Here is a 25,016-nt window from a genome sequence, read left to right as displayed (position 1 = left end):
CATTATTTTGGGTACATGATAGTTGTATGTATTTATGGGGTACATTTAACTCTTTTCTAAGCACTTTACTTATATTATCTCATTTAACATTCACAACAATGAGTAAAGTAGGTACTATTATTATCTCCATTCTGTGAACCAGTACAAGTGAGTCAGAGAGAGGTTAAGGAACTTGTCCAAGATCATACAGCTAGTAATTGGCAGACCAAGTTACAAAGCAAAGCAGTCAGATTCCAAGGTCTGTGCTCTTGATCACTCCACCTTTCCGAAGATGCAGTTTAACAATCATTTCTCCGACATAAACAGCAGTTTTCACTTCACAAAGCTGTTTTCCAGCTATGATCTGGTTTGACCCTTCTAACAACCCTGGGAGATGGATATTACATACAGTGTACAGTGTATGGAGAGATGTCTTGACAGCCACTGCCTTCTGTTCACCACTTTCATGTTCCCTCTCTTGTGTCCATCCCTCTTTCTGCCTGGCACTTCCTCTCCATTCTTTTCTACTCAATAGGGACCCTGGCCCTACTAGTTTCCCACCCTACTGCCATCCCCATCTTACTGCCATCATTATACATGAATAGGCCCTTTATGACCTGCCTACCTAGACTGATCTCTTGCCACTTGCCCTCTCACATGCCTCTATATCTCTGTTATCTCTGCACAGGCTGTTACTTTTGCCTAGAATGCATTCCTCCTTCTCAGGCCTTTCATCCGGTAAACACTACTCATCTTTCAAGTCTTCACTCAAAGGCTACCTCTTCTGTGAAGCCTTTTCCAACTCATCCAAGAAGAAGGCTTAAAGATTCTTCTTTTACATTCTCATTGCACTTTGTGTAGCCTCACCCAATTATAGCACTCATTACACAGCATTGAAATCTATGTATATACATGTCTGTCTCCCCCACAAGACTTGGAGCTTCTTGAAGACAGGGACCATATCTTCGTATTTATCTTTACCTCCCTAGTATTTAGTACAGTCCACATATTTGAGTGGGCACTTAAGAAATATTACCTAAACAAATGGCCTAAAGACCCTCAATTTTTTTTTCCTTCTGTAAAATGAGAATTAAATGATCTCCAAATTACCTCCCTTAAGCTCAGGGAGCAGAGGCTCCCAGATGCTACCTCTACAATAATACACAGGTAGAACAGACATGGCCATGTTCTCCTGGAGGTTTTGAAACAGTTGGATGCTTAAAGTTATAAAGGCATCACCTCAGAGCTCGTCCCTACCAACACTCTCTCTTCTCACCAACAAATCCAGAATTATCTGAAATTTTGTCATCATACATCATTAGGAATGCTTCCCCAAATTTAGATCAAACTTCTCACTTTCCTGTTGATGACCTAATTTAACTCTCACAATAATCCCAGAGGTTAGGTGATGTGACACTTATTTTACCAACAAGGAACATGAGGGCCAGAGAAATAAACTGACTTACGCAAGGTCATATGGTTTACATGTGGCTGAACTAATACTAGAACCCAGGTGTTCTGATTCTCTTCTCCAGTGTTTTTTCTACTCCACTGCTGAAGGTTACAGCTCAGGAACTACCAAGGTCACCAGCTTTTGTCAGCCGTAGGATCAGGTCTGAAGTCTACATTATCCAGACACATTGTTCTGCTTGGTTGGTCCCTGCCTACTCATATAGCCCCATTTCCCTGTTCTTTTCTTTTAGATCCCAGGCCTTCCAGGTATCAGGGATTCTAGAGTCCCTCATCTTAGCAGTCTTAACTCGCAGGCCTATGCTTCCCACCTTCACTGTAATGACACGCTGACAGACCGGCTGGAGCCTCAGATCCCAGAGTAGTTCCTGCCTGGAACCCTTCCGTAGCACAGAATACCTTGGACTGACCCTTCTCAGTAGGAAATAAGAAGCAGGCTCTAAGCATGTAGCAACCAAGGATCTCTTAGAGAAGAGGCCTGGGAGGTTGAACCCTGAATATCTTGGGTAAGAGGCAGTGGGGAGCAAGAAAAGCTTTTTGCTGGTGAACCTTGGTCTTCTGGTGGAATGTGTGAATGTGAAGGCACATGGAAGGATGAGAATTAAATTGTACAGGTATCAAGCAAATTGTCAATACTGATGCTTATTTTTTTCTCCCTAAAATGCCACCAAACTAACAAAGAAGAGAGAAAAGGGAAAGCTTAATTTGGCCATAATATTAATTAACCATCCTTAATGAGAGCTGCTTAGCACTCAAACCCAGTAACTGTGCACATATCAGCAATATGGCTGGCTAATCTCCCTAGAGTCTAATCTGATTATAATACCTGACTCTGTTCTCTAATGCCCAATCTCTGAAGTAGCCTACATGACTATCAAGGGATTACTTGAGGAAAGAGTAGCTGCAACCCTACAGATTTCCTTAAGTATGCATTCACTCAACACCCATTTGCCACTGTGTTAGGCTGTTCTGTAGAAACAGAGAGGAGTCATTCTCAGGTTTTGAAACACATTAAACAGGCTAGGGAGCAGAAGCAGTTTCTTTGAGACTCTGTTTTCTCACTAGAATCCAATTGACATCATATTTTTTTCATGTGCAGCAGAAACTTGTAGTCTCCTGTCTAGTCTGGGAGAATGGGCTCAAAGAAAGGCCAGTTTGGAAATCTTTGCTGCTGTAGTACATCTGCCAGCCGAGGTCTTCAGAGAAGACAGTTTCACCTTGGGGTCCATGCATGAGCTTCTAGGCAAGGCAAGTGGTAGCTAAAATTGAGTTTCGTGAAAGCAGTGGCTTAGCATTCAAGTCTCATAATAATAAACCACCATTTACAGAGCATCGACTATGTTTCAGGCTACCTTACTAGGTGCTCTTTATACATAATCTTTTTGTTGACAACAATTTGAAAGGTAGCGATTATTCTATCATCTTACAAATGAGGACACAGAAGCACAGAGAAGACATGTGATTTGCTCAAGGTCACAGAACTAGTCCATAGCTAGGATTCCAAACCAGATAAATTTGATTCTAAATATATTGTGCACACCCAGTCTACTCACCCACTCCAAATTAACAGTTATCATTTATTAATGTGCCAGGTACTCTACTAGGCAATTTTCATACATCATTGCTGTCACAGAAAACTTACAACAAAATTTATCTTATTAGGGGCCTAGCACAGTTCATCTTACAGGTCAAGAACTCAATCTATTGAATTAGCGAATTACTTGAACTTGTAGGAAATTATAGATAATATGAAGAACAGTTCTTGTGAATGTGGTAATTGGATTTCTTTTGAAGCTATTCTTTTAAAAGACTTGGGGTCAGAGATCATCTAGTCTGGCAAGCTAGATGGTGAACAGATATTGGCTTGCAGATTTGTTAATGTAAGGGGAGGGGGCTTTCCATCTTGGCGGTTGGGCCAAGGAAAGCCCCAGTGATCCCAAGTCATACAAATTCTGCTATAGTGTTTAGCACTAGGTTATTGTCAAGATAACCAATTTAGAAACCCGAAGGTCTAGGTCAAGTTCTGGTTCCATGTGTTAAGTGACCAAATGGAGCAAGTTAGTTAACCTCTTTGAGCCTTGGCATGTAAAATGGAAATAATAGTCTCTGTGATTCATAGAATTGTTGTGAAGATTAAGTGAGATCATATATATGAAAAAGCTCTGTAGCCTATAAAATGAGATAAGTGTTTGGAAACTGCTTGGGAAGATTAAACTTTGAATCTCTGTCAAACACATGATATCAAAATATCCAGATGAAAAAGTGATAAGAATTAAAGCAATCTTCTTCTTTTTCTTTTTTATATTTTTCCTCTCTGTGTGAACCCTCTGTTTTGGCACAGAGCATATCCAGTCAGAGTCCTTGGGTTTCCTTCCCAGTGTTCTTATTGGCTAGTCAACCTCAGCTTCCTAAGCTGAGAAGGTATAAGAGATGGTTAGGGCTGTGACGAGGCCCTGTAAGTTGGAAATACAAATCTAAGACTTAACAGCCAACATGTAATGTCTTCAAATGCAACAAGGCCACAGTATGACCCAAGTGGCCTTCAATGAAGCCTTGGCCCCTCACTGTAAAGCCCAGAGCTACAGAACTGCAGTGGTGCTACAGCCTACAGGTGGAGTGGAATAAAGAGAGAATTTGGAATCAGGAGAGAACCTGGGCTCAAGTTCTGGTCCTGCTATTTTCTGACTATGTAACTACAGGCCAGTCACATCATTCTCACAGCTTCCCTATTTGGTCTGTAAAATAAGAGAAAGAATCTCATTTTATGGGATTCCTATAAGAATCAATTCAGGTAATACATACAAAATTGCTCTGTTCACTATAAATTTCTACCTGAATGGCAGTTATTATTGAAAGGCAGGTTAATCTTTGACTCCACAAGAGAAGGTTTGGTTGTTGTTATTTCAAAAGAGTCTTTGAATCATAATTGCAGGATTAGGAGAACTTTTAAAGGGCATATACTTCACTGGTTTTCAAACTGTGTTCCTTGGAGCCCTAAGATTTTGCAAGAGTGACCTACGGCTTCCCAGGGATAGAGAGAGAGGCTGAACTGGTGAGGCCCAAGCTATAGGCTCTGGCTTTAAATAAACTAGCTCCACTTGTATCTGTGTACAATTCTTTTGAGAAATAAAGCACTTGGCTGCTAAAGGAAGGTTTGTGAATCATTGGATAGAAGATCTCTAAGAATTCCTTAAGCTGTAATATTTTAATAACCAGACTTGTTTAAACAACAGATGACATAAGAAAGAAGTGAGTTCCCCATCACTGAGGAACTTCTGTTATCCAACTTCTGTTAGACCAACACTTGGTAATTCTTTCACTATTACCTAATCTTTTCTCCCATTATGATACCTTAGGTAGTTTAAGGTGCAAAAAGCATTCCTTGAAGCAACAACTGAAAACCATCAATTTGATACAAACCACGCTTTATACATTATACAGATAGAGAAATTGAGACCCAGAAGGGGAAGGGATCACACAATAAGTTACTAGCAGAGCTAAGAGTAGACCCGAAGTGTTCTGATTCCCAACCTCATGTTCTTTCCACCATACCATATTATGAGAGTTCCCATGATATAGCTCCTAAAGATGACATTGAAGACAGAATGTCAGTCAAGCTAGAGATTATCTTTGGGGTGAGCCTGTGTGTGCAAATATAGAAGAGCATCCTAAGGCATATATGGGTATGTGATTTGTGATTAATGGAAAATTTGCTGACCATTTTTGTGAGTTGAATGTGAAAGCATGACTGTGCATCAATGTGGGCCACATAAGACACCCTATAATACTATCTTTCTCTTTGCTTTCTGAGTCTCGATCCCTGTATGTTTAAAGTGAGACTTGTAACAGTCCCTCTCCCACAGGGTTATGATGAAGACTGCCTGAGTTAATGGGCAGAAAAGCACCAGACATGGTGGCTGGTCTATAGGAGCGTTCACTAAATATGATCCCCCTTATCTCCTGCTCCCACTTCCCTTTTCCTTACCAGGCAAGGCCTTGGCCCACTTGACCACGTGTACAAGCTGTCTCTCTCCCAGTTCATTGAGGCTAGAGAGCAAGGCTGCAAAGGAGTCGGGCTGGTTGTTGTCGTGTCCAGCACACACTACACCTGGCTCAATGGCTTCCAGGACATTCAGAAAGATGGGCTGACATTCATAGCCTTCAATGTGTGACACTGTCAGCTTCTGGGTTGTCTCCTCAGTGGGGCTGGTGGTGCTGGAAGCCTCTCCTTCCTCCTGTAGTTTCAGATTACCAAGTTTCTTCAGCTTTCGGGCTATTGGGAAGGAAGAAAAACTTGAATTTATCATCAGTGGTCAAAAACACACAATGCAACTACCTTTTTAGAAAAACTGCCCTAGCTAAGAAAATCATCATTCTCCCTGGTCACGGACTCTAAACTCCTTAAGGACAAGTGCTCATTCAACACTGGTTAAATGTATAATTCATCATCCCAAATACCTGCTAAACCCAAATTTTTCATAGCTTGCAGAGGAAAACTCTGATTCTTGTGCCAGGCCAACCTAGCATATCCTTGGATTCAGCTCTGCCTGAATGCAGCCTTCAGTGTTCATACCTGGAACTTTAATTAACTCATTTACTAATATATTAATGATTCATTTTCGTTCATTCATTCAGCAGATATCCATTGTTAGACCTTTGCTTCTGGGTGACAGAAAAGACACAGGCCCTGGTCCAGTCTGGTAGCCTGGCCACAATCAATTCTAGAAAATGTCGGACTGGAAAATGCTACAATAGAGGCATCAACAAAATAGGAAAACACCAATCTTTTTACATAGGTGGGTTTAGAAAATGCTTTATATGGAAGATAGTATTTGACTTAGAATTTGAAGATTGATGAGGATTTCACCAGGCAAAGGTGGGCAGAAAGGGCATAAACAAAAGCACCGAGGAGTGTTCAGGGAACAACTAGACACTAGTATGGCTGAAACATATGTTGCATATATATGGAAAAGTGGTTAATAATGAGGTTGAAAGCAAAGATGGTGCTTGATTTTAAAGAAGCATGTATATCATATTAAGAAATTTGGCTGGGTAACGTGGTTCATGCCTGTAATCCCAGCATTTTGGGAGGCTGAGATGGGAGGAGTGCTTGAGGCCAGGAGCTCAAGATCAGCCTGAGCAACACCACAAGACAATACACCATCTCCACAAAAAATAGTAAAAAAACAAATTAGCTGGGTCTGGTGGTGCACATCTGTAGTCTCTGCTACTCAGGAGGCAGAGGTGGAAGGATTGCTTGAGCCCAGGGGTTCCAGGCTGCAGTGGGCTATGATTGTGCCACTGATGCTCTAGCCTGGGCGACATAGTAAAACACTGTCTCTAAAAAAATAAAAATAAAAACTAAGTGCGTTTTATCATATCAGTGATAGACAAATACTGAATGTCGTAAATCAAAGGAGTGATGTACATGTTCCTATGTCTAGCATGTCTAGCCGATTGCTAGGGAAAGAGACTAGAAATGGAGAATGACTAGACTTGTTCTTTGGGTCCCAGAAAGAACAGTGAATTGGATTTTAATCTCTCCTTCTCTTTCTGTCTCTCTCTCTCTCTCTCTCAACACACACACACACGCACACTCACACACACATGCACACACACAAACACACACATACATTTTGATAGTTAAAGCTCTTGGAGGCGGAAAAGTTGGCAGGCACACATACCACTGGAAATGAGAAAATACTAGATGCACAGTGGTTAAGAATTCGAGCATCATATGGGAATGGGGTTTTTAAAAGTGGCCTTGAAGGTCCTTTCCATCCTCAGACTATCAAATTCTATCCTATCATTTTGGGCTCAACATATGGTAATTTTATGGTATTCCATTTCCCACTGAACACACATAGTTGCCCACAGCTGAACATGCACAATTCATAAGATGGCCGAATAGGAACAGCTCCAGTCTACAGCTCCCAGCGAGAGCGACGCAGAAGATGAGTGATTTCTGCATTTCCGACTGAGGTACCGGGTTCATCTCACTGGGGCTTGTTGGACAGTGGGTGCAGGACAGTGGGTGCAGCGCACCAAGTGTGAGCCGAAGCAGGGCGAGGCATCACCTCACCTGGGAAGTGCAAAGGGTCAGGAAATTCCCTTTCCTAGCCAAGCAAAGCTGTGACAGACGGCACCTGGAAAATTGGGTCACTCCCACCATAATACTGCACTTTTCCAATGGTCTTAGCAAATGGCACACCAGGAGATTATATCCCATGCCTGGCTTGGAGGGTCCCATGCCAATGGAGCCTCACTCATTGCTAGCACAGCAGTCTGAGATCAAACTGTAGGGCGGCAGTGAGGCTGGGGGAGGGGTGCCTGCCATTGCTGAGGCTTGAGTAAGTAAACAAAGGGGCCAGGAAGCTCGAACTGGGTGGAGCCCACTGCAACTAAAGGAGGCCTGCATGCCTCTGTAGACTCCACCTCTGGGGGCAGGGCATAGCCGAACAAAAGGCAGCAGAAACGTCTGCAGACTTAAATGTCCCTGTCTGACAGCTTTGAAGAGAGTAGTGGTTCTCCCAGCACACAGCTGGAGATCTGAGAATGGACAGACTGCCTCCTCAAGTGGCTCTCTGACCCCTGAGTAGCCTAACTGGGAGACACCCACCAGTAAGGGCAGATTGATACCTCACATGGCTAGGTACCCCTCTGAGATGAAACTTCCAGAGGAATGAGTAGGCAGCAACATTTGCTGTTCAGCAATATTCACCTTTCTGCAGCCTCCACTGCTGACGTCTAGGCAAACAGGGTCTGGAGTGGACCTCCAGCAGACTCCAACAGACCTGCAGCTGAGAGTCCTGACTGTTAGAAGGAAAACTAACAAAAAGAAAGGACATCCACACCAAAATCCCATCTGTATGTCACCATCATCAAAGACCAAAGGGAGATAAAACCACAAAGATGGGGAAAAAACAGAGCAGAAAAACTGAAACATTCTAAAAATCAGAGCCCCTCTCCTCCTCCAAAGGAACACAGCTCCTCACCAGCAACAGAAAAAAGCTGGAGGATGACTTTGATGAGTTGAGAGAAGAAGGCTTCAGACGACCAAACTTCTCCAAGCTAAAGGAGGAAGTTCGAACCCATCGCAAAGAAGTTAAAAACCTTGAAAAAAGATTAGAGGAATGGATAACTAGAATAACCAATGGAGAGAAGGTCCTAAATGACCTGATGGAGCTGAAAACCATGGCACGAGAACTATATGACGAATACACAAGCTTCAGTAGTTGACTCGATCAACTGGAAGAAAGGGTATCGGTGATTGAAGATCAAATGAAAGAAATGAAACGAGAAGAGAAGTTTAGAGAAAAAAGAGTAAAAAGAAATGAACAAAGCCTCCAAGAAATATGGGACTATGTGAAAAGACCAAATCTACGTCTGATTGGTGTACCTGAAAGTGACAGGGAGAATGGAACCAAGTTGGAAAACACTCTGCAGGATATTATCCAGGAGAACTTTCCCAACCTAGCAAGGCAGGCCAACATTCAAATGCAGGAAATACAGAGAACGCCACAAAGATACTCCTCGAGAAGAGCAACTCCAAGACACATAATTATCAGATTCGCCAAAGTTGAAATGAAGGAAACACTGTTAAGGGCAGCCAGAGAGAAAGGTCGGGTTCCCCACAAAGGGAAGCCCATCAGACTAACAGCAGATCTCTCGGCAGAAACTCTACAAGCCAGAAGAGAGTGGGGGCCAGTATTCAACATTCTTAAAGAAAAGAATTTACAACCCAGAATTTCATATCCAGCCAAACTAAGCTTCATAAGTGAAGGAGAAATAAAATACTTTACAAAAAAGCAAATGCTGAGAGATTTTGCCACCACCAGGCCTGCACTATAGGCTTTCTGAAGGAAGCACTAAACATGGAAAGGAACAAGTGGTACCAGCCACTGCAAAAACATGCCAAATTGTAAAGACCATCGATGCTAGGAAGAAACTGCATCAACCAATGAGCAAAATAACCAGCTAACATCACAATGACAGGATCAAATTCAAACATAATGATATTAACCTTAAATGTAAATGGGCTAAATGCTCCAATTAAAAGACACAGACTGGAAAATTGGATAAAGAGTCAAGACCCATCAGTGTGCTGTATTCAGGAAACCCATCTCATGTGCAGAGACACATATAGGCTCAAAATAAAGGGATGGAGGAAGATCTAGCAAGCAAATGGAAAACAAAAAAAGGCAGGGGTTGCAATCCTAGTCTCAGATAAAACAGACTTTAAACCAACAAAGATCAAAGAGACATAGAAGGCCATTACATGATGGTAAAGGCATCAATTCAACAAGAAGAACTAACTATCCTAAATATGTATGCACCAATACAGGAGCAACCAGATTCATAAAGCGAGTACTTAGAGACCTACAAAGAGATTTAGACTCCCACAAAATAATAATGGGAGACTTTAACACCCCACTGTCAACATTAGACAGATAAACAAGACAGAAAGTTAACAAGGATATCCAGGAATTGAACTCAGCTCTGCACCAAGTGGACCTAATAGACATCTACAGAACTCTCCACCCCAAATCAACAGAATATACATTCTTCTCAGCACCATATTGCACTTATTCCAAAATTGACCACTTAGTTGGAAGTAAAGCACTCCTCAGCAAATGTAAAACAACAGAAATTATAACAAACTGTCTCTCAGACCACAGTGCAATCAAACTAGAACTCAGGATTAAGAAACTCACTCAAAACCACTCTACTACATGGAAACTGAACAACCTGCTCCTGAATGACTACTGGGTACATAATGAAATGAAGGCAGAAATAAAGGTGTTCCTTGAAACCAATGAGAACAAAGACACAACATACCAGAATCTCTGGGACACATTTAAAGCAGTGTGTAGAGGGAAATTTATAGCACCAAATTCCCACCAGAGAAAGCAAGAAAGATCTAAAATTGACACCCTAACATCACAATTAAAAGAACCGGAGAAGGAAAAGCAAACACATTCAAAAGCTAGCAGAAGGCAAGAAATAACCAAGATCAGAGCAGAACTGAAGGGGATAGAGACACGAAAAACCCTTCAAAAAATCAATGAATCCAGGAGCTGGTTTTTTGAAAAGATCAACAAAATTGATAGACTGCTGGCAAGACTAATAAAGAAGAAAAGAGAGAAGAATCAAATAGATGCAATAAAAAATGATAAAGGGGAGATCATCACCGATCCCACAGAAATACAAACTAGCATCAGAGAATACTAAAATACCTCTATGCAAATAAACTAGAAAATCTAGAAGAAATGGATAAATTCCTCAACACATACACCCTCCCAAGACTAAACCAGGAGGAAGTTGAATCTTTTAATAGACCAATAACAGGCTCTGAAATTTCGGCAATAATTAATAGCTTACCAACCAAAAAAAGTCCAGGACCAGATGGATTTCACGGCCGAATTCTACCAGAGGTACAAGGAGGAGCTGGTACCATTCCTTCTGAAACTATTCCAATCTCTAGAAAAAGAGGGAATCCTGCCTAACTCATTTTATGAGGCCAGCATCATCCTGATACCAAAGCTTGGCAGAGAAACAACAAAAAAAGAGAGTTTTAGACCAATATCCCTGATGAATATCAATGCAAAAATCCTCAATAAAATACTGGCAAACCGAATCCAGCAGCACATCAAAAAGCTTATCCACCATGATCAAGTGGGCTTCATCCCCGGAATGCAAGGCTGGTTCCACATACTCAAATCAATAAATGTAATCCAGCATACAAACAGAACCAAAGACAAAAACCACATGATTATCTCAATAGACGCAGAAAGGGACTGTGACAAAATTCAACAGCCCTTCATGCTAAAAACTTTCAATAAATTAGGTATTGATGAGACGTATCTCAAAATAATAAGAGGTATTTATGACAAACCCAAAACCAATATCATACTGAATAGGCAAAAACTGGAAGCATTCCCTTTGAAAACTGGCACAAGACAGGGATGCCCTCTCTCACCACTCCTATTCAACATAGTGTTGGAAGTTCTGGCCAGGGCGATTAGGCAGGAGAAAGAAATAAAAGATATTCAATTAGGAAAAGAGGAAGTCAAATTGTCTCTGTTTGCAGATGACATGATTGTATATCTAGAAAATCCCATGGTCTCAGCCCAAAATCTCCTTAAGCTGATAAGCAACTTCAGCAAAGTCTCAGGATACAAAATCAATGTGCAAAAATCACAAGCATTCTTATACACCAATAACAGACACACAGAGAGCCAAATCATGAGTGAACTCCTATTCACAATTGCTTCAAAGAGAATAAAATACCTAGGAATCCAACTTACAAGGGACGTGAAGGACCTCTTCAAGGAGAACTACAAACCACTGCTCAATGAAATAAAAGAGGATACAAACAAATGGAAGAACATTCCATGCTCATGGGTAGGAAGAATCAATATCGTGAAAATGGCCATACTGCCCAAGGTGATTTATAGATTCAATGCCATCCCCATCAAGCTACCAATGACTTTCTTCACAGAATTGGAAAAAACTACTTTAAAGTTCATATGGAACCAAAAAAGAGCCCACATCGCCAAGACAATCCTAAGCCAAAAGAACAAAGCTGGAGGCATCACGCTACCTGACTTCAAACTATACTACAAGGCTACAGTAACCAAAACAGCATGGTACTGGTATCAAAACAGAGATATAGACCAATGGAACAGAATAGAGCCCTCAGAAATAATGCCACATATCTGCAACCATCTGATCTTTGACAAACCTGAGAAAAACAAGAAATGGGGAAAGGTTTCCCTATTTAATAAATGGTGCTGGGAAAACTGGCTAGCCATATGTGGAAAGCTGAAACTGGATCCCTCCCTTACACCTTATACAAAAATTAATTCAAGATGGATTGAAGACTTACATGTTAGACCTAAAACCATAAAACCCTAGAAGAAAACCTAGGCAATACCATTCAGGACATAGGCATGGGCAAGGACTTCATGTCTAAAACACCAAAAGCAATGACAACAAAAGCCAAAATTGAAAATGGGATCTAATTAAACTAAAGAGCTTCTGCACAGCAAAAGAAACTACCATCAGAATGAACAGGCAACCCACAGAATAGGAGAAAATTTTTGCCATCTACTCATCTGACAAAGGGCTAATATCCAGAATCTACAATGAACTCAAGCAAATTTACAAGAAAAAAAACAAACAACCCCATCAAAAAGTGGGCAAAGGATATGAACAGATACTTCTCAAAAAAAGACATTTATGCAGCCAACAGACATATGAAAAAATGCTCATCATCTCTGGCCATCAGAGAAATGCAAATCAAAACCACAATGAGATACCATCTCACACCAGTTAGAATGGTTATCATTAAAAAGTCAGGAAACAACAGGTGCTGGAGAGGATGTGGAGAAACAGGAACACTTTTACACTGTTGGTGGGACTGTAAACTAGTTCAACCATTGTAGAAGACAGTGTGGCGATTCCTCAGGGATCTAGAACTAGAAATACCATTTGACCCAGCCATCCCATTACTGGGTATATACCCAAAGGATTATATGTCATGCTGCTATAAAGATACATGCACACATATGTTTATTGTGGCACTATTCACAATAGCAAAGCCTTGGAACCAACCCAAATGTCCATCAGTGATAGACTGGATTAAGAAAATGTGGCATATATACACCATGGAATACTATGCAGCTATAAAAAAGGATGAGTTCATGTCCTTTGTAAGGACATGGATGAAGCTGGAAACCATCATTCTCAGCAAACTTTCTCAAGGACAAAAAGCCAAACACCGCATGTTCTGACTCACAGGTGGGAATTGAACAATGAGAACACCTGGACACAGGAAGGGGAACATCACACACTGGGGCCTGTTGTGGGGTCGGGGAAGGGTGGAGGGATAGCATTAGGAGATATACTTAATGCAAATAAGGAGTTAATGGGTGCAGCACACCAACTTGGCACTTGTATACATATGTAACAACCTGCATGTTGTGCATATGTATCCTAGAACTTAAAGTATAATAAAAAATATTTTAAAAAATGCACTATAACATACATATTGATTTTTTTTCTTTTTTAGCAAAGGGGAGAGGAGCAGTGAAAGGCTGAAATCCTCAATAGTATCAAAGAAGTGAGGGAATCTTTCTGCATCTACCATGAATCTGTAAAATGGGAACCATGCTAGGAGACAGCCATTGGAAAGAATGATAGAAATAACATTATTGAAGACAACCACAATAATCCAAAACTCAAACCTTAAGAACCATCTTCCCCATGTGCTCACACACACAATTTAGAGGTCCTTAGGCATCCCGATGTTTACTTTGTACTATTTTTTCCAGTATTTATATAGATAGAAACACAAATAATTGAAAAAGTCATAATTCTGAGGTCTAGCATAAGCAGTTGCACCGAGAAAGACCATAAACCACTTTAATCCCTTTAACATAATAATAATAAATAAGAAAGGTAGAAATCAAAGAGAGAATTTTATTGCTCAGTTTAAATGGATAAATACAACAAAACCTACTGCTCATCTGTGTCTGGCTCCTGTGAAAAAAGATACAACCTGGAACTGACTTTTTTTTTTAGTTTTTATTTATTTTTTGAAGGAGGATCTTCCTCTGTCACCCAAGCTGGAGAGCAGTGGCATGATCAAAGCTCACTGTAGTCTCAACTTCCTGGGCTCAAGCAATTCTCCCTCCTCAGTCTCCCAAGTAGCTGGGACCAGAGGTGTACACTACCACTCCTGGTTAACACTTTTTGTAGAGATGGGATCTCACTATGTTGTCCAGGCTGGACTCAAACTCCTGGCCTTAAGCAGTCCTCCCATCTCAGTCTCCCAAAGTGCTGGGATTACAGGCATGAGCCACCACACCCAGCCTGGAACTGACTTTTAGTTCTAATTAGAAAAAGAAGTCCTTCAATATAAACTCCAGTCATGGTGTCACTCAATAAATCACTGCAAGAATGGATTACATGTTTGGACCAACAACTAGCGTAGGGAAGAGGAAAATGGTGGGGTTGGTGTTGCAAGAGGAACACAGAAGAACTCAGGGGAAAATAACGAGGAAGCCTGGAAAACCAGCCCTGAGTGCAAGATGACTTTGTCCAACAATCATTTTTGCAGGGCTTCGGCACAGCCAGTAATAAGGAGATATGCATAGCCACTGCCAACACCCACATCCCACCAAAGGCACAGGCTGCAAGGTATGATCTGGGCCAAGACCATCTTCTTGAGTTAGAGGCCTGGACCCCACAAGAACTTGTCATTTGGTGAACTTATTGCAAACATGAGTTCTTGGACACAGCTCCACAGACTGGTGGCCTACAGGATCTGCTCCCCTGCTACAGTTCCTACAGAAAGACCCCGTCTTCCCCATTACTGGACCTTTCTAGCTTTGAGCTCAGGAGTTGCCAGACCATTTAGTCCCCTTAAGGGTAACTACTAATTTTTTCAGGGCCTTCTACATGCCTCGCTTCATCACATTACATCACTTAATTCCACATGATCTTAGGAGGTTAAAGATATTTCTTATCCCTATTTTACAAATGAATAAACTGAGGTAACACAGCTATCAAAAAGGTGAGAACCCAATCATCTGAACCTAATCTTCTGATTATAAAGCCCATATTCTCTCTACTGCCTCCCCAAGGAATCTGAAGCCCTGAACCCTACTTCTAACTCAAAAGCAGAGTTGAGGAGTGTGGCTGGGGTTATATCATCCCTGCCTCCCTTCTTCACCCTTGACTCCAAACTTCATAACTAGTATCAAATCCAGAAGGGAATAGACAGGAGGCTATGAGAACACTCCAGTCATCTGCCCAAACTGAAATAGATTTGGGACACTATAGTGGCTTAAAGATTTTCAGCATGACAAAACAGGAAGGGTTCTTAGAAATTATCTTATCCAATGGTGACAGATTCAAAGACCTTCAGGGTCTACATAGGCAATACAGTAGGGTGTGTGTGCATGTGTGTGTGTGTGTGTGTGTGTGTGTGTGTGAATGGTTAGTACACTGGTGAATTGAAATGAATGCCTTACTGCCTTCCCATGCTTGTGCATGGACACATGCCTGCAAGCGTGCATACACACACCTAGAAAGCATTAATAGATTTTAAAAAAATTCCTGAAACTTGTGTATCCCAAAATTGAATTCAGTCCATAGCCACCATTTTGGGACTTTCGACGTTAGTTAGTTTAAACTTTCAAGTTAAAGATGGGGAGGCTGAAGCCAGAGAGGGCAAGGTCACCTAGTGGCAGAGCTGAGATTAGAGCCAGGGCTCTAATTCCCAATCCAGAATTCCCTATGTTACATTGGCTCTCCTTTTGACTAACTTATTCCTGCTGTATCTCGGCATGTGTCTCTCTGAGATCCTTCTAGACTTGTACTGTCCAGTATAGTAGCCAACTAGCCACATGTGGGCTACTTAAGTTTAGTTTAATTATTAAACTATAAAATAGAAAGCAAAGTTTTTAAAACATTAAATTAATTACATTAAAAAATTAAAAATATAATCCCTCGGTCTCACTAGCCACATTTCCAGTGTTCAAAAGCTACATGTGGTTAGCGGCTGTATTATATTGGACAACATAAGATATAGAAGATTTTCATCATCTGAGAAAGTTCTATTGAATAATGCTGTGAGTGTACACTGTTCTCTGGGGCAACTTTCCCATTTGCAATATCCCACTAAAGCTGTTGATAAAGAAGAAATAAACCCAAATGAATTATACACAAATGAATCCATGGACTTTTTCAAAAGGTGGAGGGACACACGGAGCAATTGGTGACAGTGAGATCAGTGAGATATAATCTGTCACCTCGACTTTCCCACCAATAACTCAGCTCTCCCTGGGATGATGACTTGTGAACCTAAGCAAACTCATTACAAGTAAGATCAATATGTGCAGAGACTGTGGGGAGAATCCATCAAGATGAAATAATTCCCCTTTCTCCGTATAGTGCCAATGAGAACTTGGCTGGTATTCTCACATCCTCCTCCCCAGGCCTATATGGCATCTGCTTAAGGAAGAGAAGCTGCATTCCCACTTGCCTCCAGGACCCAGGTAGTGTGCTTGTCCCTGTGACCACAGTGGCCCTAGCTGCACCAGGTGTTCTGGCTTCTCTGCCTAAAGAGAGTGACTATACTGAACGTAATTGAAATCAGACTCCATTCATTCTGCCGGGGGGATCCTCTGTTCTCTCTGCAGCAAAGACCAGGATGTTGCTAGACGACTTGGAATCCTGGACAATGAGGCTTGCTAGTCTCAGCTGTTACTCAGTATCGAAGGACTTGTTTTCTTCCATGAAGGCCACCCCTATGCCCCTCCTGCCCTCTGCACCTGAGCCCCAGAGTCAAATCTAATTCTTTCATATAAGATACAGGTCAGCTTGCCACTGTGTCAAGGCAGAGACTCATTGGCTTACTTAAATGGAGTGCTAAAGCAAGAAGAAAGGGGGCAGTATAAGTGGATAGTTTTAATAGTATGTGAGTTGTTCACTATCTCTGCCCTGTTAGTCTTGGGTCAGAGCAGTGACAAGAAAGGGCCATTGGCAAGGGGCTTTCCAGTCCATACCTCCTCTTTAGGAGATTGTAACACCTGGCCTGATATCATGCCTGGATCCTATGGGGAACTAACTTTTCAGCCCTGGGGCATTAGACCCCTGTGGGAGCTATCTCTATAGCACCAGAGAAAAAAATTTCAAATCAGGTTCCATGGATCATTCCTAGGGAGGAGCAGATGTAACCAATCTGTAACTTCTTTAGCGTCCTTAACCTTTAGGTACTGTTCCAGTCTCACTCCTGGCCACTCCAAGATATAGGCCTTCTCAACCACGATCAAGGGAAAGGTGAAAGTGGCGTGAAGTTTCCAAAGTCTTAGAAAGTTTGAATCCCTCTACCTAAGGTCAGGGATGTGATGTTTCTGTTCTCCCTATCTCACTATGAAATTTGACACATGAAAGAATCAACATCTGTAGTAGGCTGACTTCTAAGACGGTCCCCGAGATTCTGAGACCATAGCTTACACATCCTTCCTTCCAGTCATTCAGTCAAGCACTAACCTAGATGCTGTTGTAAAAAGACTAGGTAGATGTAATGAAGGTGCTAATTCAGTTGAATTTGAAGGGTGGTTATTCTTGATGTACCTGACCTCATCAGGTGAGCCCTTACGGGACTGGGATCCTCCAGGAAAGACATCCATAGAGTGAGAAACATTCAACACAAGGAAGAGTCTCTGTTGCTGGCTTTGAAGGTGTTGGGGTCCACATGACAAGGAAAGAGGGCAGCCTCCGGGCGCTGAGAATGGCCCTTGGCTGGTAGCCAGAAAGGAAATGGGAGCCTTAGTCCTACAACCACAAATAACTGAATCCTGCAATAATTACATGAGCTTGGAAAAGAACTCTGAGCTTCAGATTAGAATGCATCCTGGTAAACACACCAGTTTCATCCTTCAGAGACCCTGAACTGAGAATCTAGCCATGCTGTGCCAGACTTCTGACTTACAAAACAGTGAGGTGATAAATGTTTGAAGCTGCTAAATTTGTGGCAATGTGTTATGCAGTAATAGAAAATGAATACATCTTCCTTGTAAGGAACTGTGGTGTAGGGCAAAAGAATAGTCTCTGGAGTCCAACAATCTTGCATTCAAATCCCAGCTCCGTTAATTACTACCTTAATGACTTTGAGGTCTTTGTTTAGCTTCTCTGAGATTTAGTTTCCTCATTTATAAAATGAATGTGCTGCCACCTATCTCTTAGGACACTTATGAGAACTAAATGAGAGGATGCTTGGGACATAGTGAACCCTCCAAACTGGTATCCACTCTCCATCCATTCCTAAAGACTAACCAGTGAATGGCTTGCAGGGGCCCTAACTCAGGCATGAAGAATGGCAGAAAGCAGGATTGACAGGGGTCCAGACACAGCAGGGAAAGCAAGGATGAGATAGTATGAAACAAAAAACAATAACTGAGGTTCTTCCACACATGAATGCCTGTGAAACTAAATTCTGATCTTAAATCTAATTCTAAACACTAAGTAAACATAAAGGTGTGTTTGGTGTAGGCCTACAAATTCTTTGTGAAGCTAGACTAGGCTATACTTTTGTGAATGCATGTGTGCAGTGCTTATATATTGCAATGCTTAAATCTAAAAGTCATAAACTCAAATGCCTTCACAAGTCAGGCAGACACATAAATGAGTAAAAAAGCCTGGCAAACATAAATAGGGAGGGCTGGGGACAATGACAGTGATTGATGCCCTGCCTAGGGGCAGTCTATGTCAATTTTCTAAACAAACACTGTGCTGGACAAACAGAATTCTGCAGGTGAATTCTGGCTCTGGGAAAGCCAGTTTGTGGCCTCTAGTTTAAATCATGCCAGCCATCTTTCCATCTACTAGGATTAGAGTCAAGGGACCTTACTGTATAACTTTAGGATTAGAAGGTCAGAGGAATACTGGATTGTGAGTCAGGGGAGCTCACTGTGGGATCTCAGGGACATCTTTCCCTATTTGGCTTTTAGTTTCCTTACATATGTATAAAGAGTAGTAGTTAAGAGCAAATATTCTGGAGTCAGGCTGCCTCATTTGTAACTCCGGCTCTATCGCTGACTAGCTGTGTGACTTCGGGCAAGACTTAGCCTCTCGGTATCTCAGTTAACTAATTTGTAAAATGGGGATAATATCATTACTTAATTCATAAGTTTGTTATGAGGGATAAAGACACTGTGGTGTTGTCTGAGAGTAGAAGGCAGATTCTGTACCACCAGGACTCCAAGATTAAAGCATGGTGAAAAAGTGCACTGAACTCCAGGAGGCAGAATGCAATAATGACACTGAAGTTCTAAAATGCTTTTCACATAAAAGGCTTACTATTCTTGATGGTGGTATTCAGAGTCTTATGGTATGTGTGACCTTGAACAGATCTCTTGATTTCTCCTACACCTCAGTTTTCCTCATCTATATAATGGTGATTATATGACTGGACTGCTGCATAGGACTATTTTTAGGAGGAAATGAGATGAACCCAGTGAAGGTACTCTGCATCCTGTGACAGTGTATGCTAATGGGCAGGTTCTGACTTTTTCTAAGAATGGATCTCTAGCTAGAAATCACTCTGAAAGACTGCTTATGGTGGTAAACTGTGAAAAGTATAACTTTCCATCTTGGGCAACTGGTCTCAAGTCAAAGGTTGAGAGTCAAGCTGGCAGGTTTCAGAATCTTAAGATAATAACAGATCTACCTCACAAGGTTGTTGTGATTTTTCAGATGAGTATGTGTGTAAGATGCTTAGAACAGAGTAAATTCTGTAAGCCAATCAATGATGTTTTTTACTATGGCTAGTTACTGAGCCCCACATTCTCCACTTCATGACCTTTACCCCAAGCAGGTGAACTTTCTGAAAAAGTGAACTGATGAAACATATAGAGTTTCACAAGGACTGAAATGTAACTAAGAGAGACTTGGCAGAGCCCCAAGAGTCCTATAAGTCCTATAAGTTTTTTCAAGGGTTCCTGAGAGGGGGCAAAGTGGGCCTGAGCATGTGGCTCCAAGCACCCCACTTCCTTTCAAACAAGAACAGCAGCATTTTATTCTGTACATATATTTGGGACTCTGCATCAAATTTTGTTTCAAGAAAAGGATCCATTTCCAAAAAAGAGTTCAAAGGCCTTGGATCTTGTCTATCCCTTCCTTTCCCCTCCAAACCAATTCTTAAAGACTGTTCAGACTGAAGAGCAAAGGTTAAGTCATGCCCAAGGTCACACAGCTAGATAATGGTAGAGCAGGAGCTAAAACTAAGGTATCCTGACTTCCAGGGTGGTGCTACTCTTTATATTTCATCGGGTTGAATAGCATCTTACTGGAGAGAAGGATCAGTGGTGGGAAATGGAGATTGGTGAGGAAGAACTAGGACAGGGATGAGAAGCAGGGAGCAGAGCCAATCCTTGGCAGGTATGGAGTGAGGGATTAGTAGGGAGTGCAACCAAATGGGATTAATAAGTGCATGCCAAATTCCCCCAGGCAAGAAGCCTCCTTGATTCTTTCCCCCAAGCCTCCATTCCCCTCCCAGCCCCAATTCTGGGTCAGAGAAATGGCAAGGCAAAAGAATATCAAATTTTATCTTTCAAGGTTTATGTTGGACTATTTAGTCTAATGGTTTTTAGTTCATGGAGGAGTAAACATAATTAATGATAGAATGATATGCAATGCTGCACATCCTTGCCAAAGCACAAGATCCGGCAGAAACTGTCTCCAAGTTTCCTCTCTCTGACTACTGAGCCAGAAGAAAGGGGCTCACTGTCCAGATACCATCCTGAGTGAGGGACAAAAGATTTTACCAAAAACCTGCTCATATGAAATTGTAGAGCCTGGAAATGCTTTCGAATACCAGGCTTTTCCACTGAAAAAAGTAACTACATGATTTTAGAGCATACATGCTTTTACAATTACATTTAAACTGACATTAAAAACAAATGTGAAACAGTCCAAGCTGAACAGGTCAGCATGACCTGGAAAGCAAACGAGAGAGAAAAAAAAAGGAAAAAAAAAAAAAGAAAAAAGATCCAATGTTAACAGCATTAATTCTCTCAGTCTGTTGTAAATAAGAAAATACGATTGGTGTATTAATGGCTTTATTAAGGGAAAATTTCACTAGCAGAAATATGCAACATTCAAACAAATAGAAAGCAGTTAAAAATAAACCTCTTTAGCCTTTCAATCCACATTAGGGAACTTCTTGTTGGTCTGGAGATTAAAATTCTGCCCTGAGAAAGGGGAAACTCCCCTCCTGAAGTCCTTCCTTGGCTTTTCTCCAGAATGTTGCTGAGTCAGGGGAAAGAGAAAGAAGTGTGTGTGTGTGTGTGTGTGTGTGTGTGTGAGAGAGAGAGAGAGAGTGTGTGTGTGTGTGTGTGTGTGTGTGTGTGTGTGTGTTTAGACAGACTAGAGAAGAAGGTGGGAAAGACAGGCCCCAGGCAAGTCAGGGAGAGTGCTTCTGACTCTCATATGTCTCTTTCCCTGGCTTCACAGACTCCACTTCTCCACTAGAAAGAAACTGGTGTCAATATGGAAGCTATGGAGCAGAGAGAGAACAAGATATTCCAAACTCTAAGTGATTCTTCTTTGACATTAATACAATGTTTGAGTCTGGCTTGGGAGAAGAATGAGAGGCCTCACAACTGACAAAGAGAAGCATGTGATGTGAGAGAGCAATCAAGGAGTGTGGCTACAGTAAGGCTAGATGTAAAAGGGAAAGTCTGACTCTAGTCTCTCAGTGTGTTTGAAGAGAGGGGTTGGCTGGCTTCTTCTCCTGGAGAAGCAGAAATCTGGTCCTTGTTTACTGAACTTCTGTGGATCAGCTACTACCTTCAGCTCAGTGACAGGGCCTGAGGCTAAGATCTAGGTCATTGGCAGGGATCCAGAAGGCTAGAACCTAAGGGGGAAATACGAATTGCCTAATACACAAATAAAGATGGCCACAGGAACCTCAGACAGACACAGTTGCTTCTTGTCCAAGGTGACACCTTGAGTCCCATCAGCAAAGTTTCTTCCTGGCAGCACACCACGAAAAGCAAGCGACTGAGCCAGAGCTTCACTGCATCCGCCTGAGTCAGTGCCTGGCCCCCATCATATGTGATCAAGAACAATCAAAAAGCACTTTGCCAATGCCAAGCCACATTACAGGAAACAATAATCACGATACTCACAACTACATGAATGGTAACCACTATTACTTCTACAGCCCGTCCTCACAACATCCCTGTGAGGTAGGAAAACACTATTGGTCCCTTTGGAGGGAGTCAGCAATCAAGAGAGTAGCCCCCAACTCCAACGTCAAAGTCTGTGTTGAGGAGCAAAAACCTAAGCTCCTAAGCCTCAGACTCCAGGTTTCTCCAGACTATCCACTAGAGCCCTCTAGAGCCCTCATTTTGAATGAGGCAAGTCAGCCTTTCTTCAGGGTCTGGTCATTTTGAGATGCTTGCAGTTGCCAACCCGGAATTTTTCTAGTATGAAAGAGAGACATTGTTGACTGTAGCAGTCTAAATATGGGCTTGTATCTAGCAGGCTCCATAATCAGATGCCTAAGCCGGGTCCTCTAACATAGGAAGCAGCATGTAAAGTTGGGGAGGTGGGTGGTTGCCATTTTTTATTGGGGGTTTCTCTTTTCCTATCTTATAAGACAGAGGTGAGATGGGGAAATGGAAAATTGTTTACTTGGAGTTTTTTCTTCTTTTCTGCTTTATTGACAAATATACTATATATATATACATATATATGTGTGTGTGCATCTCTCTGAACACAGTGGACAAGAGTTGTGTGTGGGGGGGGGGTGGGGGGGGGAGTGAGAAGATGTAGGAGAAGAGAAGGGAGGTAGAATTTAAGTTACAGTCACTCAGAGACCAAGAAAGACTACTTGTTGGAGTCTGCTGAATTTCTTGCAGCAGCCAAACAACTGCATAATACTACAAGCATTATTATTCAGACTGGAGATGAGAATGCTTTGAAATTAATGTCTGTGTGCCTAACAGCTCACTAATCAAAGCTTCCATGCCTCATTTTCCACCCTGAAGAGAGTCATCAGTCTCTTTCGGTTTCATTGTGGCCAACATGACACTTCACTGCACAAGCTTGGGCTGGTGACTTTTCATCTTGGTCAAGATGCAGATTTTCTTCTTAGATCCAAATGCCAGTCCAAGTTTTCTGCAGGTGCTCGGTGCTTACACGTTTTTAATGGTTGACTGCTAGAGGGCTGAAATGTCCCTCAACAATCAATTTTTACTTCAGCCACAGGGGCATTGGTTCCATGGGGTATTAAGCAAGGGAAAATATATTTCTATGCCTTGGTTGAGATCTAAAAAGTATCACAAGGTTGAACTGGACTGAGAAGAATGGAACCTGATTCCAAAAAAGGTGATGCAGGATAGCGATGCAATTTCCTGTTTACTTCCTAGATATCTGTTGTCATAGAAATATTAATTAACAGATGAGCTGAAGGCTCTACCGATTTCTGGGTGGCTGTGTGTTTTTCCCTTAGTTCTACTTCTTAACAACGTGATCCCAAAAGATGTGCAAATGTCTGTAAAAAGCAGCTTGCTCAGGTAAGTTGTCTATGTATGTGTTCAGTATAAAAAGAAAATATTTTATATTTTTGTGATCTTAAGGAACACATCCCACAATTTGTAACAAGTGACACTCTTTTTAAATCATAAATAATAAAATGGTTTTAAACAAACAGGTTACCAACGAAAGTGAAGCTTTTTTCATGAATTATTATATTTGTAAAATACTTGCTTTTGTATATATGGCCTATTGTGTGCTGTGTACTCAGTTTTCTGCCTACTACCTTCAGAAAATATTGCCTATGACATCATCTTGCTCTCTCAAGAGCAACTGAGGGATTTTGGAGCACTCACAATAAAAGCAAACAACAATAAAATCTTTCTATTGCTATTACACTTTAAAAACTCAAGGATTTAAGTAGAAATTTTACAAGGAGGCACTCATTCAAGTATCAGATATGCGGTATCATTAATTTTTATGATTAGAAAAATTTACTTCTCTCTAACCATAGTTCTCTAAGAGCAAATGCTCAGAGACAGAGTACAACATATATGTGCTATCCCAGATAATATGGTTTGGAGGAATTAAGAGATGGAGTCTCTGTTTTTTCCATATGCAAATTCCCTTAAGAACTACAGTTAGAGAGACATAAAGCTTTTCCCCTCCAAAGTGTCACCAAATATGTATGTAACCAATTTAGGGATGACGATTTAGGTCTACGACTGGAAATTTCAAGGGTTGTTTCAAGGGTAATTTACAGACCAAAGAACAAAGAAACAAGAACCAAAAGCCACACTGTAACAGCAGAGAGAGAGAACAGACCCCAGTGGTGACTGGGAGCACAAACAAAGACCATGTTTCATCCCCAAAAGAAGGGCTGAAGGGTACGGTGACATTGATTGTGTGCCTACTGTGTACCAGTTTCTCTACATACCTACAACGCCGTAAAAAAGATTTTATTATTCCCACAGTGTGGTTGGAGAAACTGAGGCTCAGAGAGGTCTGGTGATTTGCCCAAGGTCATCAAGATAGTAAGTGACAGAACTAAGACTAGAAACAAGGCCTCTCTGTTATCTGAGTCTATTGTACTATTTCCACTATGCCACAGGACGTCTTAAAACAAAAACCAACCAAACAAAAAATCCCCAGAGTTTCAAAGTGCTGAGTCACACGTTGCACATGTTGATGCCAAAATTTATAGATTAATTCTGCTCCTTGGTGCACACCTCAGTTATGCAGATCAGCCAAAGCACTCAGCTATCAAAGAATTGTGTGTAGGAAGCAGCACTTCTCAGAAATGAGACTTACCACTTGCATCACCAGCCTGAGGGTCTTTAGAATTCTAGTCTAGAGAGTCAAAGGAGAATGGAAGAAATCCCAGTAACTGAGTTCCACATTGTTAATTCTTTATGACACTCTGCTGCCTGCTGAACAGGAGGTAGAGGGGATTCAATCATTGGATGGTTTCTACAAATCTGTGATTTCTAGGCCTCCTACTTTAGCAATGACGT

At 41.5% G+C, this 25,016-nt stretch overlaps 1 protein-coding gene across 4 annotated transcripts in view; it reads right to left on the bottom strand.

Annotated features, from left to right (window-relative positions):
* AR (androgen receptor) overlaps positions 1-25,016 on the bottom strand; it is a 180,239-nt gene that overhangs the window by 13,391 nt on the left and 141,832 nt on the right. For 3 of the 4 annotated variants that reach the window (XR_008497144.2, XM_054472350.2, XM_063660898.1), the window contains exon 4: positions 5,435-5,722. Coding sequence is in view for 3 of the 4 variants with exons in the window: in XM_054472350.2 (XP_054328325.1) it covers positions 5,435-5,722 (288 nt within the window). In the remaining variant the exon portion in view is untranslated. Of the gene's footprint in view, positions 1-5,434; positions 5,723-22,174; positions 22,449-25,016 lie in introns of those variants that run through there. The other variant, XM_063660897.1, reaches the window with a different exon arrangement.

This window comes from Pongo pygmaeus, chromosome X (assembly GCF_028885625.2).
Source record: "Pongo pygmaeus isolate AG05252 chromosome X, NHGRI_mPonPyg2-v2.0_pri, whole genome shotgun sequence".
Taxonomy (NCBI): Eukaryota; Metazoa; Chordata; class Mammalia; order Primates; family Hominidae; genus Pongo; species Pongo pygmaeus.
The sequence above is the reverse complement of the archived record's forward strand: the minus strand, read 5'-3'. Positions and strand labels throughout refer to the sequence as shown.